Here is a 12,747-nt window from a genome sequence, read left to right as displayed (position 1 = left end):
AAAGACCTGCAGGTAGATTTCCTATGTGAAATCGATCCTATGCTAATACTACACCCCCTGAGTTTAAGGAGCTGGACTGCATTACTATAAGCTGCCCAACAATTCTTCCCTTTGAGAACTAGGCCTCCTTCACTTTGGGCAATTTTGACAGGGCTGTTAAACAAGGGCTTCTGCCTTCCTTTACTGAGGGGTGCACCGCTGGCCGTGAGCTTGCCAGAGTACTTGTCAATTACCTTGACACAGTAATTGGTGCTGGAATGGTCACTGACCAAAGAAGAGCTTTGGTCTCTACAGAGTCTTTTCAGGGGATTTATACAGATGCTGAGACAGTCTTTTCTGACATCATGAGTTGATACTACCACTCCTAAAACTGCACACCCCCATTTCATGGGTGCTAAGAACTCAAAATACAGAAATCCAGTCTGTGACTAGAAAACAGGTAGTGAAGGCCCCACCTCTGTACCCTATTTAAGTACACAAAAATACCAAGACACAGACATGGCAAAATATTTAATGTCTGCCTTATCTTCCCATTCCTGTTGTGATTCAACAGCCTCCCCAAGATGGAGTATCAGAGAAAACATGGGCACTTTTTCTCAGCAGGATTTAGAAACCATTAAGGCCCTAGTTCTCTTGACTTGGAACTGAGTGCAGGTGAGATCGTTCCACAGCATGCCTCAGGCCTCTCTGTTCAAGGAAAATAGCCCCCCGGTTCTACAGGACTCCTGAGGTCTTCTGTTCTTCTGCAGCCTGGCGCCGGGAGCTGCGCCGCTGGAAATAGTGGTAGACTCGGGCACTGCAGAGGTAGCCCCCGTACACAGTGAGGAGCATCATGGAGGTAGAGAAGGTCTTGTAGCCAATGTCAGCTAGTTGCTTGGCAGTTGGCATGTTGTCCCCTACAAAGACAGACTGGATTTAGACCCAAGGATACGGTCTCATCTGCCCAGCCCACTTCTCTGCTTAAGGCCATTCTACAACTTCTGCATCCTGCTTAGTCTGTCTGTACTCTACTCTGGATGGCCGCTACACGCACGCAGAGTCTCATACTGGAAGATACTGTTCAAGAACTCTTAAGATTCAAAAAGACAAATATAGTCTGCATATGAGATACAAAAACACAGCTAGAAAGAGGTGCATTTGAATGACATCACAGGTAACACCCGGCCCTCTATGTTTGTGGGGAAAAGTGACTGGTATGAACCACCCAGAAATGTTTGTAACTGGTATATGACTGTAAGCACACATCAATTTTTCTGGCTAGTAGGGAATGAATGGGGGTAGTCAGGGATTAAACGAGAGCAGGAGTTCTCTCCGGGAGATCAAATGGGAAACTTCTACGCTATATCCAATTTGTTTTCCCATAAAACCAATCTTGTTCACAGTGGTTAAGTTCCCAGGTGATCCCTCAAGCATCTGTTTAAAGCCATAATATACCTGAAATAATGCCAACAGTATGTTTATACTATTTCAATTATACTTAACCTTCTACAACTTTAATTCCAAGTTCCAAACATAATTCCAAGAACCTATCCTAAGGGTTAAAAAGAAACTGAGTCCCCAACAAATTGTTAGCTCACATTTGCATGAATAAGTTACTTCTAATTTAACTGTTCCCTAGATACTCTGAACTAGAGAACAAGATAAAGTTTAACATGGGAATCTTTCATCCTGAACAAAATGTTCCTCAATTTGGGACTCTGAATGTGTTCTTAGGCTCCTCTCTGTTGAGGGACTTGAAATTAAAAGACTGACTGAAATTAGCGAGAACAGGTTGCTTAAAAGTCAAGAATTTGGAAGAAAAGCTCAGGATTGGCTGGTTTAGGGGTCAAGAGTAGGGTGAGGCAAAGAGCTTCTCACAGCAAGCTCTATGGAAACACTGCCTTTGAGCCAGTTCCTGAGGGTGGAACCCAAGCTGGGCTGAGGCACAGCTTCCCTGAATTCTAATTCCAAATGACTATGGAAAGTGACATTACATAGAGGAAGAAAACCAAATGGCACAGGTTCAGGCGAGAAAGAGTTGCGTTCTTGGTTATCTGAGGGTTGAAAGGGACCCTGAGCTGTGAGACAGTGAAGAAAACACACATACCTCGAGCTAAGGTGATAGACAAGATCCCAGGAAAGAGACCTGCAACCTTCAACCTCCGTCTCACTTATTCCTTCTCCACCTATCCCCTATTATCCCGGCCAGATGCTAACCAGTTATAGTACCACTTCTTCGAGGGGCTGGAGGAAGAAGGCTGGAAGCATTCACCAGCTAACAAAAGTAAAAGGATGGTACAGCTTGGCTAGAAGAGCGACAGAAGACCTACTGACAGATGTAATTTTGGTGTCTAGAACCTCACTTTCGTTTCTTATCTAATCCAACCTGAGATTTCTATGTTCAAGCTGACAAAAACTCTCCACAGACCCTGAGCTAAGGCAGGGCAGTAGAAATGGAGAGGAAAGATGCACAAGTTATTTTGGAAGAATGTGATTTATCAACGGAATGGATTAGGGCAAAGCTGAAAATATCTCCAAGGTAGCAAATTAGGAAACTCTGTGGATGGGATATTAATAGGGATAAGAAATGGAAAGAAAAAGGTGTATCACTGTACGTATGGGGGTGGTAGTGGCAGTGAGTAGCAGTCAAGTTCATGAGATGGGTTTTGGATATGTTAAAATTCAGATGTTCAACACAACATTCATGTGATAATGCCTACCAGGCAGAAAGACATGCAAATTGGACCAGATCTTGAGAGAGAGACTAGGCTATAGATACAGAGGTTAACAGTGACACCAAAGCAGAGGATAAGACCAGAGAGAGAAACCAAGGGAACGCTAGTTTGAAGAAGAAGAAAAAGAATTCATGAAAGAAGGCAGGTGGGAAATTCCAGAAACATCTAGGAGGGCTTTTTCATTTAACTACATCTCCCTTCCTGGTTGCAAATCACTGCAATCAAGTCACTGCCACTGACTGAGTTATCCTTCCCACCTGTGAGCCAGAATGAACACTAGGAATTACCACTCCAAGTTAAGTGCCATGAAGACTGGTCAGATGAGATCACCAGATGGGAAAAGATAACTCGATCATGGGTAAACAAACCTAGGGTAGAAGTCAATTTAGTGCACTGATTAAGTGAAAGCACAGATCCTTTTTTTTTTTTTTTAAATAGGCTCAAGCCCAACATGGGGTTTGAACTCATGACCCTGAGATGGAGAGTCCCATGCTCTACCAATTGGGCCAGCCAGGCACCCAGTTAAAGCACAAATTCTCAGCCAGAGTTCCAGTAGAGCCAAGAACACCACCTCCCAAGTTTCATGTGTCTATGTATTTTTCTGGGACAGAGAGAAATAGATTACTAGAAGGGTAACTTTTTACCTCAAAGATAAGAATTCTTGTGATTTTCTGGTTAAGGGAACAGAAGTAAAGGTGCAGCAGCTTGAGGATGTTAACAAGATCAAGGAAATTCTGTTTTGTTTATTGATAAGATACGGATATGTTTTAAAAAGGAAAAGGCTGGTGGCTAACCTGAGAATAAAAAAAGAGGTGGATAGGATGGAACAAGATCCAGGATGGTTCAGGAAAAGGCAAAATTAGAAGCCCAGGTAGAAGGATTTACCTTGGAAATGAAAGAAACTTGTGAGGTTAGCAACACACTCTCATATGAGAGACATCCATTTTCTTAAAAAAAAAAAAAAAGAAGAAGAAGAAGAAGAAAAAGAAAGAAAAGCAAAAAGCTCAAAGCCGGGTCTGTTATGGGGTGATGGGGTTAGACTGAAGTTTTTAAAAAATAGGGAGGCAAAAAAAAAAAAAAACAGGGAAAAAAACACAAGAACCAGTATGAAAAATTCCATAGGAGTGCAATCTGCAAAGTTCCGGCTCTTCTCTTTTTCTGCCCCCTAAACATGGGAGTACCTGAAGACTCGAGTTTCTCCTCTGGAAATCATTTCCTCAAATGTGTTCCAGCCACCTCCGCCTAGATTTACTCATTTATCTGTCTACCTTTTACTCGTACTATGAAGGCCACAAAGAAGAACACGGCTTATGTCACAAAACAGCTATGGTCTGATGGGGAAAAGCCATATATCCCAAATCCTGTTACCTAAGGCAGAAGACGGAGCGGATCAGAAGAGAGGCAAAGTGAGAGTTCAGAGAAAAGGTGGGGGCTCAAGAAAAGTTAGCAATAAGCTGGGGAGGGGGTGTGCGGCTCTGTCTTTTAGATGCGCAAGCAGGATTTACACCAGTAGAGAATAAGGAGGGGGGGAGCATTCGAGGAGCCGAAAGCAGCGAGTGGAGCTGTTTAATCTGTAAGCACGAAGGGTGCCCGGCGAAAGCCACATATCAAGGCGCAGCCGACTGTAAGGCAGGGAAGGGTCCGAGCTACCGAAGTCAGAGCATGGAGGGCCAAGGCGCGGGGTTGGGAGTCAAGGTTTCACGGAAACCTATGGCTGTCGGGGGCCTGTAGGGCTGGAAGCCGGGCAGATGGCGGCTCGCGCGGTTCGCGGCGCAGGAAACGCGGTGATCTCAAGGGCACTGAAGACGGGGGCTTGCCAAGATGGGTTAACAAAGGCCGACCCAAGACCGGGCGCCTCAGCGGACAGGCGGCCCCTGCGGGACCCTCGCAACGGTGTACCTGGATGTTGCAGCTCCCCAGCGTCCAACCTCGGCCTCTGCAGGCAGCGTCAGGCCGCCGCAATCTGCGCAATTTCCTAGCGCAGCCGGACTCAGCAACATTGACCATGTATGCGTTACTGGCATAGACCTGGGGCGCTATTGGCGCGGAAAGCCACCCTTTCCGCCCCCCCACCCGACCCGCTTACCCTCTAGGACTCCGCTCCGGACGCCAGAGAGAGCAGCGCGCGGAACACAACACAAAGCCACCCACCGAGGATGCAGCTCTAGTCTGCCGCAGCTCGGCTGGTTGCCGCCTTTGTGCTTCCGGGCCAGTCACCCTTACTACGCATCCTCAGACGAGTCTTTCTTTCGGAGAGGACCGTTGCATTCTGGGGGTTGTAGTCATTGTCCATTGAGAGAGGGTCTTTGGCGACCCAGCTCTAGAACCGTAACTTTTAGGGATACACAGTCAAGATAGAAACATAACCTTTCTCTTCGACTCAGAGAGAGTCAGCCAATCCCCAGCCTAGGCGCGGTGACGCCCCCGGAGCTGGTAGATTCTCTAGGGGTCAGCCCGCTGGAGGTGGGCCGCACTCCCCCTAGAGCCTGGAGCTGCCCTCTTCCGCGTGGCCGGCTTTGGCCGAACTCAGGTAGGAACCGATACGCACCGCGAGGCCTGGACCGCCAAGAATGCTACAGGTTTGGCTAGGGCCACAGAGTGGGTACGAGGGACGAATGTCTGACGTTTCCGGCCAGTGCGTGAGCTCCCCGCTTGCAGGAGGAGTGGTGAAGACCCAAAGACGCACTGGGAAGGGAGTGTCACTTGGGGGAAAAAGGACCCGCATGGGCACCCCTGCCAGGGGCCCAGAGTGGCTGGGATTATCGAGGGGGGATTTCCGGGTTTTTTTCTTCATTTTTTTTTTCCTGTGGCATGAGTGAAAATCTATACATGCAGTGATACACCACAGCATACACACTGCCACGTGCGCTGAAGCGCCCCCCTCCCCCCCAACTCGTTTCTGGAAAAACCACGATTTATTGAGTAGACAAGTAGTAGGCTTGATTGGAAGGCCCAGATTGTTAACTGTGGAGTGAACAAAAGTAGGCAAAGGTGTCAGACTACCTAACAAGGTCGCAGCTGCAGCTGAAGGCAAAGAGCTGTCTTTCTGTCCCCACTTTGACCTCCTGGGGAGGAGCTCTGGTTTCAGTCAGTGTCCGGACCTGGGCCCAGCCAAATCTGGGGTGGCTGTGCCCCTCACTCCTGCAGCCTGATGCAGGCAGCTCTGCCCTTTACTGGTTAAGGCAGTGTGAATCCTCGAGGGCTGGGACTGAGAGGAGCCTGCCTCCCTGGTTTGGCACAGAGTAAGAAAGGGTTAACATAATGCTGGCAGAACCACAGTGTGCCAGGTGCTGCCACATAGGAAGCTGAGATCCTCTGCTGAACATGGCTGGAGGCTGGCAGGCCCATAGGGCCTATTTATAGCCAGGGGTCCAGGCTGCTGACCTGTGACATTCCCTGGCTGCCAATCCTTCCTGAAACAAGGCCAGTTCAAAGCACACTCCCTCCTCCCCTTCCCGTTCTTTCCTCATCACAGGGGGTAGGGTGGTTTTAATTTTTTCCTCCTTGAGTTTCCCAGCTCCAGAGGTGCCCAAAGTGGTCAATATCTCAGGAGAAGTCCTTCAGATGACAAAGGAGAGCTGGCCTTGGAATGTCAGGAGCCATCAACATGGACTTGCTCACCCTTACTTCCCTATCCCAGATTATCCTTTGGGCCACTCTCTGGCCCCCTGATGCAGGTGTTGGTTAGTTGCCCTGGCTGCTCTGGGGGCAGCTGAGAAATAGGTATAGGGTTTGGGAGGAGAAAAGGGGTGGAGCTAAGGATGTCCTTGGGAAGACAGCGGCAGGAGGGACCCAAATGACACCTCCCCCACTAGAGCTCCAGAGAAGAGAGGCGGAGCAAATTCAAAGGTCATAGGGAGCAGAGTGATCTGCACCAGCTATGAAAAGGTGTAGCTGTCAGCAGATTAGGTTCCTGCTCCCCAAAGAGGGCCCTGGCCGGGAGGGTGAGGGAAGGCTTAGAAAGGTCATGCATGATGGGGAGAAGCTGGCAAGAACTAGGAAGTCCCCGGGGAGAATGACAAGTCCCAGGGCCAGAGATGCCAGCATGGCAGCAAGTCTGGTGCCAGGGCAGCCTGGGGGCGGGGGGGAATAGGAATGACCAGAGGTTTCTGAGGACGCAGATGTTGCTAGGAGAAGCTAGGAGGGGGTTGAGAGCTTTGTATTTTGTTAACAAACACTGAGATCCATTGATGCTGTGTGGGGCTTGGCAGAGGTCAGAGCAAAGGGGTCCCTGGGGCCTGTGTCGGCTCAAAAGCCCAGACCCCTCCTTGGCAGCCCTTACCTCATTCCTCTTGTGGCTGAGGTACTTCTTTAGCCATTTAACTGGGCTTGGGGACAGGACTTCTGGTGTGTGAGAGGCAGCAGTGGGCAGCCCTTGCCTCCCTCTCCCTTCACCCTCCCCTCAACACACACACCCAAAGCAGACAGGACTGGGGTGTGATTCTACCCCTTTCAGAGGACAAGGAGAAAACCCCGCATCTGGAGAGGGACAAGGCAACTCCATTTCTGGCGAGATGCGGTGGCAAGAGGCTATGGGCTGCTTGATGGTTCAGGATCTCCAGGCAGGTAGTTGGGCCCCACAGCCTCCTGTCCCCCAGAAGAGGCTGCTCCATGGAGAGTCCCAGAGATCCTGGTGGCCAGGTACCCCAAGCTTCTGACTATCTCCACTGGGGTAAAGAAGCTGCCTGGCCTGGCCCCAGCTCCGCTCACAAATGTTCTGGATGATTCTGCAGGCAACAGATGAATTCACCCACTGGATGGTTCTCATAGCATATCTTGTACACAGCCATGAATAGAGGAAACCTAGAATGGGGAAGGAGAAACCCAGATTAGCCTTCCGGTATACCTCTACTACCTGCCCCCGCCCACTCCCTGTCAACCTCCTAACCCTCCACTCTCCTACTCTCCCACCTTTGAGCTCAGGCCGACTCTGGTTCTCAATTTCCAATTGCTGAGAAGTTGAACTCCTAATCCTGGGTTTAAGGCAGGTTGTTAATTGCCCTGCTCTCTATTGTATTGAACTTGCCTGTATGATTCCCTGGCATGAATTTTTTTTCTAGTTGGGTAAACCACTTAACCTCTCTAAGCATCAGAATCATCAACTATAAAATAGGACCAATATAACAAAGTAATGAAGAAGCCATTATGTATTAATGTGTAGGTGCTCAATAAGTGCATTTCCTTCTTCCCATCCTCTTACACAGGCTGCTTCCTTTACCTTGAGGCTTTCCACCGACCAGCCATAAGCTGATCTTCTGAACCTGTTTCATACTCTCTTATTCTAGGATTCTTTCTCAGATCAGTAGAGCTCTGCTCTGATCAGCCCATCACTCCCACTGTCTTTGTGCTCCCTGAAAAGGAGCACTTTGACACAGAGGCTGTCTTCCTCACCCCTCGGCCTGTATGGGGTGTCCCCAGGACAAGATTCAGGGGACAGAAAGGTTGGCCTCCAGGGAGCAGCTTAGATGGGATGATGGGACAGTCAGTTGAGTTTACTCCTGCTGCCCCAGAGCTCCAGCCCCCATAGCAAAGGACAGGAGGAAAGGACCGGAAGTGAGGCTATGCAAAGGGGTCCAAGCAATGTGGTGCAAAGAGCAGTAGACTGGAGGGAGTTCAAAGACTATGAAGTAGCAGAGGGACAGCGGGCAGACCAGACTCTCTCCAAGCTGTAGTCTCCTTGTCTGTAAATACAAGGTTCCCTCTCCACCCACTTCACCGATTGAGGAGGGATCAGGAAGATGAGTGTGGAAAGCACTTGTGGCTGTGGTTCCCTCCTCCACTGGGGCTGGGGCAGACACCTACTTGTCCACCATGCCCTTGTGTTGGAGGATGCTGTGTAGCTCCCGGGCTGTCGGGGGCCCCTGCAGCTTCTGCCCATTCAGCATCTCTTTCTCCAGCTGCTCAATGGGCTGTGAAGAAAACGAGACGGGTGGATGGAAATGGCAGAGAAGGGTTGTCAGGGGGAGGTGGAGAGTCTGGGGCTCAGATGGGAGGTGGGATCTTAGGCACCTAAAGGGCCCACCTCCATTCTCCATTCTCCCAGGGTTCCCACCTTTCCTGTGCGGACGAAGGCCTCGGCCACCTTTCGGTTCCTCCCTCCGTAGCAGGTGGTGATGAGGTCACCGATACCACAGCTCTCCAAGAAGGTGGCAGAGGACACAGGGCCACTGCAGAAGAGCTTGGCAAAGGCGACCATCTCCATGAGCCCCAGTCGGATCACCGCTGCCTTGGTGTTGTCACCAAAGCCCAGCCCGTCACAGAAGCCAGCTCCCACGGCCACTATATTCTTTGGGGAGTGGAGGTCACAGGTGAGAAAGGATCCCTTCCTGCAGGCCCTCGGGCACCATCCTCATGCCCCTTCCATCAGCCATGTGAAATATAGTGGGTGGGCTCCTCAACTAGCTCCTCCTCTTGATTTTCCCACTTGCTGTACCCCTGGGCTTATGCTTCCTGGCTCTGCAACCCTGCCCCCTACTCCATCCTTGAGAACATTTCCTGAAAACCAATCTTCTGTTCAGCTAGCCCTCCCATCCTTGACTATTCTGTTCCATATCCCTGATGTCCTCAACTTGTCCAAGATCCAGAGTTCTGGCCATCAACCTGCCTGGGTGCCCTAGATATCTTATCTCCCATTAGCCTGGGTGCTTTCCCAGGACATCTCTTCCCCCTGGACCACCTACTGAAGGCAGGGACAGGAATGTCCTACAAGGGGCTATAGGGAGAACGGGAGGAGGAGGGAGGTTCAATGTTTGATAGTGAGTAATTGTCAGGCCTGAATGACCCTGACCTTGCTGTTGCAATTCTTCCTGCGTGTGTGGGACGTGGTAGGGAAGGCAAGCAATTGCCCAAGAGTGAGGAGTACCAGCCACCTCGTATAGCTAAGCCAGGCCCTCCATCAGGATCTTCTCCCCACCTCATAGATGCCTCTGCACCCCTCTCACCTTTAAGGCCCCACAAATCTCTACTGTATCCACCTCTGGCACCACTGTGATGCGGAAATTGGGTGTCTGCATCAGCTTTTTCAGAAGCTCTCCTTGGGCCTGGTCCTTGCAGCCTAAAGTGGAAAGGGACGTGAAGCTTTGAGAGGGGATTCTCTTCCCACACCAGCCCTAAGCAGGACCTGCCACCCTTTCCCTGGGGGGGAGGGGGGGGTCCCGGTCCTCCCTCACCTCTGATGCTTGGGTCTTCTTTCCTTTGCCTGCCTTATGGGGGAAAAGATGGCTACGTGGGGGAGGGGGGAAACGGAGAGGGGATGTGACAAGCTGCATTTGTCAGTGATGGTTAGGGCTCTCACCAATGGTTGTCTCACAGAACTTCTCATCAGCCACCTCGCTGGCAATGTTGGCCCCCATCAGCACACTCATGGGGATGCCAAGGTGCTCCCCAATCACTTCAGAGATGAGCTTCAGCCCTTTAGGGCCCTCGTCTACCCCCTGGGCACAGGATGGAGCTCAGGCCAGGTGCCCTTTATGCCCAACTGAGGGCTTCCCACCCAGAAGTCCTGCCCCTTCCAAATCTACTGTTCATCAGTGTCCCTCCCCAAAGGCCCTGTCCCATTCGAACTCAGCCAAAGCTTGCCGTGAGGAGGGTAGATGGCACGTGAAAATGAATCCATTTGAAAATTCTTCCATATACCCTCAACCAACCTACTTCTTGACATCCCTCAACAACCCACCCCCAAGGACCTCAAACTAACTTCCATCCCAGTCACTGCTCCAAACCACCTTCCCTTTCACATTCCTCAAACCCAACAGCTCCTCATACCCCCAGGCATCTCTAGTATGCCTCCCAAACTGCAGACATCTGCCTCCAAAGCTACTTCTAACTTCCCCCCAACCACCCTCCCCACCCCAGCGGCCCCCAGCACCTATTTCTCAGCCTCCTCCAAGCAACTCCTCTCTTCTCTCCAAAAAACTCTTGGCCTACTTCTGCCATTTTCTGTTCTCACTTCCCCTACCCTCACCCCACAGCAGTTAGCTGCACCCCATCCACACGAAAGTGTTCCTGGCACCTTAATTAGAGATACACCAATGGCGTTTGCCTTCAGGTGGCCCTTGAGTTGATCACAAATCTTGCCGATGAACTGATGGGGCACCACAAAGATCAGGATGTCAGCACCGGCTGCAGCCTGGACCACATCTGGGACAGCCACCTGTGGGGGGCGACCAGTGCTCATGGGCCTCACGGACTTCTGCTAGCCCATTCTGGAGATCTAGGGGCCAAGATGTGAGGCTGGTGGGGGAGAAGGAAGGGCAGTCAGGGGATCTAATCTGGAAGGCCTGATCTTGGAGGAAATGGAACACTGCATTCCCTCCCCCTCGCTGTCATTCCCTCTCCGGCTCCAGCTGCCCCGGGGCTCTTGAGGACTCCTGGGAGCCTCCTCTCAGTGCTTCTGTAGCCCTTGGCTGTGGGACAGTGAGGGAAGCCACAGAAGGCCTGGGCTTGGCAGGAGGGAGAGGCCAAGTAGGGTTTCATCACCCTGATTCTTAAGGCTCCCAACTGGGAAGGGAGAGCCCTTCCTGCTGTCTTCCCTGCTCCCCCTTTCCAGGTTGGGAACAAGCCACGTGGATTTGACTAGAGACCTTAAGTCCAAGGAGCAGCCTCCACGTCTGCTAATAACCCAGTGAATAAGTAACAGGATTAGAGCCTGAGGCAGGCGCTACCCAGACCCCAAGTCTTTAGTTGTCATGGAAACCAACTTCCTCGTCCTCCCTTTCCTACTTGGGAGCCCATAAGTGTATTGGTGTTGGGGTGGGGGGCCAGTGGAGGTGGAGGTGGAGAGGATTCAAGTTCTTTTCAGTCCCAGGAAGTCCCAGGAGAGCAGTTTGGGGATTTTATATAGGGGTGCCCTGTGCCTAGAGCAGCCCTCCCAAGATGCTTTCCAAGTCCAAGTAACAGCTGAAATGACCCCTCTCTCAGCAGGAGGCACCCCTCCGCTTCCCTCTCCCAGGGTATTGGGGCTCACCACGTTGGGGGGCAACTTGTGCCCTGGCAGGTATTTGACATTCTCATGCTGTGTGTTGATGATCTCTGTCAGCTTTTTCCCCCCGATGTCTTCCTCAAACACCCACATGGTCACCCGTGGGTCAAAGTGTGACAGCTGGGCCGCATTGCCACCCACAATCTTGGCGATAGCGGAGCCCCTGGTGGGAGGGAGAGCACAGAAAGTGGAGGAGTCAGGGCAAGAGGGAGGAACGGTGGCAGGGGAGGGGGCAACGCTCCACCTCAGGATGGCACCACAGCCTACCAGATTATTTGCTTGCCACCTTCCTTATGACCTGGACCACCACCATGAAAGTGCGTCTTTGGCAGTAGAAAGGAGACTTAGTCTATCTTATACTTTGCAGCTGGAAAAGGGGAACAGCCTTCAACCCCCCAGCCCTAAGCAGCTATTCAGGCAGAGAGGACTCTGGAAGCTCCCTTCCTGTGGTGAACAGGTGCAGCTGCCCAGGCAAGCAAGGGCCAGGAAAAGGTTTGGGCACCATCTGTCCTGTGGGGGTAGGCACAGAAGATACCAGGGGTGGTACGGAAATTGGAGGGCATTTCCTACCTAGTGTCTGCCTCCTGCCCACCAAGCCTCTCTCCCTAACCCCCTGTGTACTTGGGGGAACCTCCCTTTCCCTCCCCATACTTGACAGAGTCACTTACCAGTTGCCGGAGCCTACAATGCAGACTTTCTTGCCAGCCATCGTGCCGCTGCTCTAACCGATCTGGCTCAGTGCTGCACTCCCAGCTTCTCTGCGGGGCTCGGAGCATATAACTCCACCACACGTGGGTGCAGCCAAGTCCCGCCCTCCAGGGGCGGGTGGGGAGGCGGGAGCCCGGGGAGACAGAATCTGGCAAAGCCAGGGAAAGGGGAGAAAAGAGACAGGTGGAGAACAGGAATGAGGCAGAGTCCAGGCCCCGCTTTTCTTTTTAGGTTTGCCAGCTGATGGTGCTAGTGAGCTTCTTCCCTTGGCCCCAGCCCTCCCTCCCTGTAATGGTCTCATTTTGAAATCTGCCAAGAAATAGCCCAGATGAAAAGCAAGTGACT

At 51.4% G+C, this 12,747-nt stretch overlaps 2 protein-coding genes and 1 non-coding gene across 4 annotated transcripts; all 3 read right to left on the bottom strand.

Annotated features, from left to right (window-relative positions):
* Positions 1 to 495: 495 nt before the first annotated feature.
* COX14 (cytochrome c oxidase assembly factor COX14) lies at positions 496 to 6,745 on the bottom strand. Of its 2 annotated transcripts, none has more exons than XM_060657676.3 (2): positions 4,801 to 6,745; positions 496 to 896 (listed from the first exon to the last, which is right to left on the bottom strand). In XM_060657676.3, exon 2 carries the CDS (start codon positions 886 to 888, stop codon positions 715 to 717), a length of 174 nt encoding a protein of 57 aa, XP_060513659.1. In that variant the 5' UTR covers positions 889 to 896; positions 4,801 to 6,745; the 3' UTR covers positions 496 to 714. The 2 variants fall into 2 exon arrangements, with proteins under 2 accessions (XP_060513659.1, XP_060513660.1); XM_060657677.3 differs by lacking the exon at positions 4,801 to 6,745 and adding an exon at positions 4,614 to 4,761.
* On the bottom strand, positions 3,158 to 3,230 carry TRNAE-CUC (transfer RNA glutamic acid (anticodon CUC)). The gene has a single exon. It is a non-coding gene; the product is annotated as a tRNA-Glu (tRNA).
* A 112-nt stretch (positions 6,746 to 6,857) lies between the features above and the next one.
* Positions 6,858 to 12,487, bottom strand: GPD1 (glycerol-3-phosphate dehydrogenase 1). Its single transcript, XM_060657675.3, has 8 exons — positions 12,363 to 12,487; positions 11,680 to 11,857; positions 10,726 to 10,866; positions 10,009 to 10,147; positions 9,656 to 9,768; positions 8,767 to 9,000; positions 8,517 to 8,623; positions 6,858 to 7,517 (listed from the first exon to the last, which is right to left on the bottom strand). The coding sequence occupies exons 1-8, from the start codon at positions 12,401 to 12,403 to the stop codon at positions 7,421 to 7,423; spliced, it is 1,050 nt and encodes a 349-aa protein (XP_060513658.1). The 5' UTR covers positions 12,404 to 12,487; the 3' UTR covers positions 6,858 to 7,420.
* Between the last annotated feature and the right edge of the window lie 260 nt (positions 12,488 to 12,747).

The sequence above is a fragment of the Panthera onca genome, chromosome B4 (assembly GCF_046562875.1).
Source record: "Panthera onca isolate mPanOnc1 chromosome B4, mPanOnc1 haplotype 2, whole genome shotgun sequence".
Lineage (NCBI taxonomy): Eukaryota > Metazoa > Chordata > Mammalia > Carnivora > Felidae > Panthera > Panthera onca.
This window is presented reverse-complemented; position numbering and strand designations above follow the sequence as displayed.

Coding starts and splice junctions, on each gene's coding strand:
- COX14 (XM_060657676.3), bottom strand. CDS start 888: ATGCCAACTGCCAAGCAACTAGCTGACATTGGCTACAAGACCTTCTCT.
- GPD1 (XM_060657675.3), bottom strand. CDS start 12,403: ATGGCTGGCAAGAAAGTCTGCATTGTAGGCTCCGGCAACTG. Junction 9,769..10,008: donor GTTCTGTGAGACAACCATTG/GTGAGAGCCCTA, acceptor TTTCCACTTTAG/GCTGCAAGGACCAGGCCCAA. Junction 8,624..8,766: donor CCTTCGTCCGCACAGGAAAG/GTGGGAACCCTG, acceptor TTTTCTTCACAG/CCCATTGAGCAGCTGGAGAA.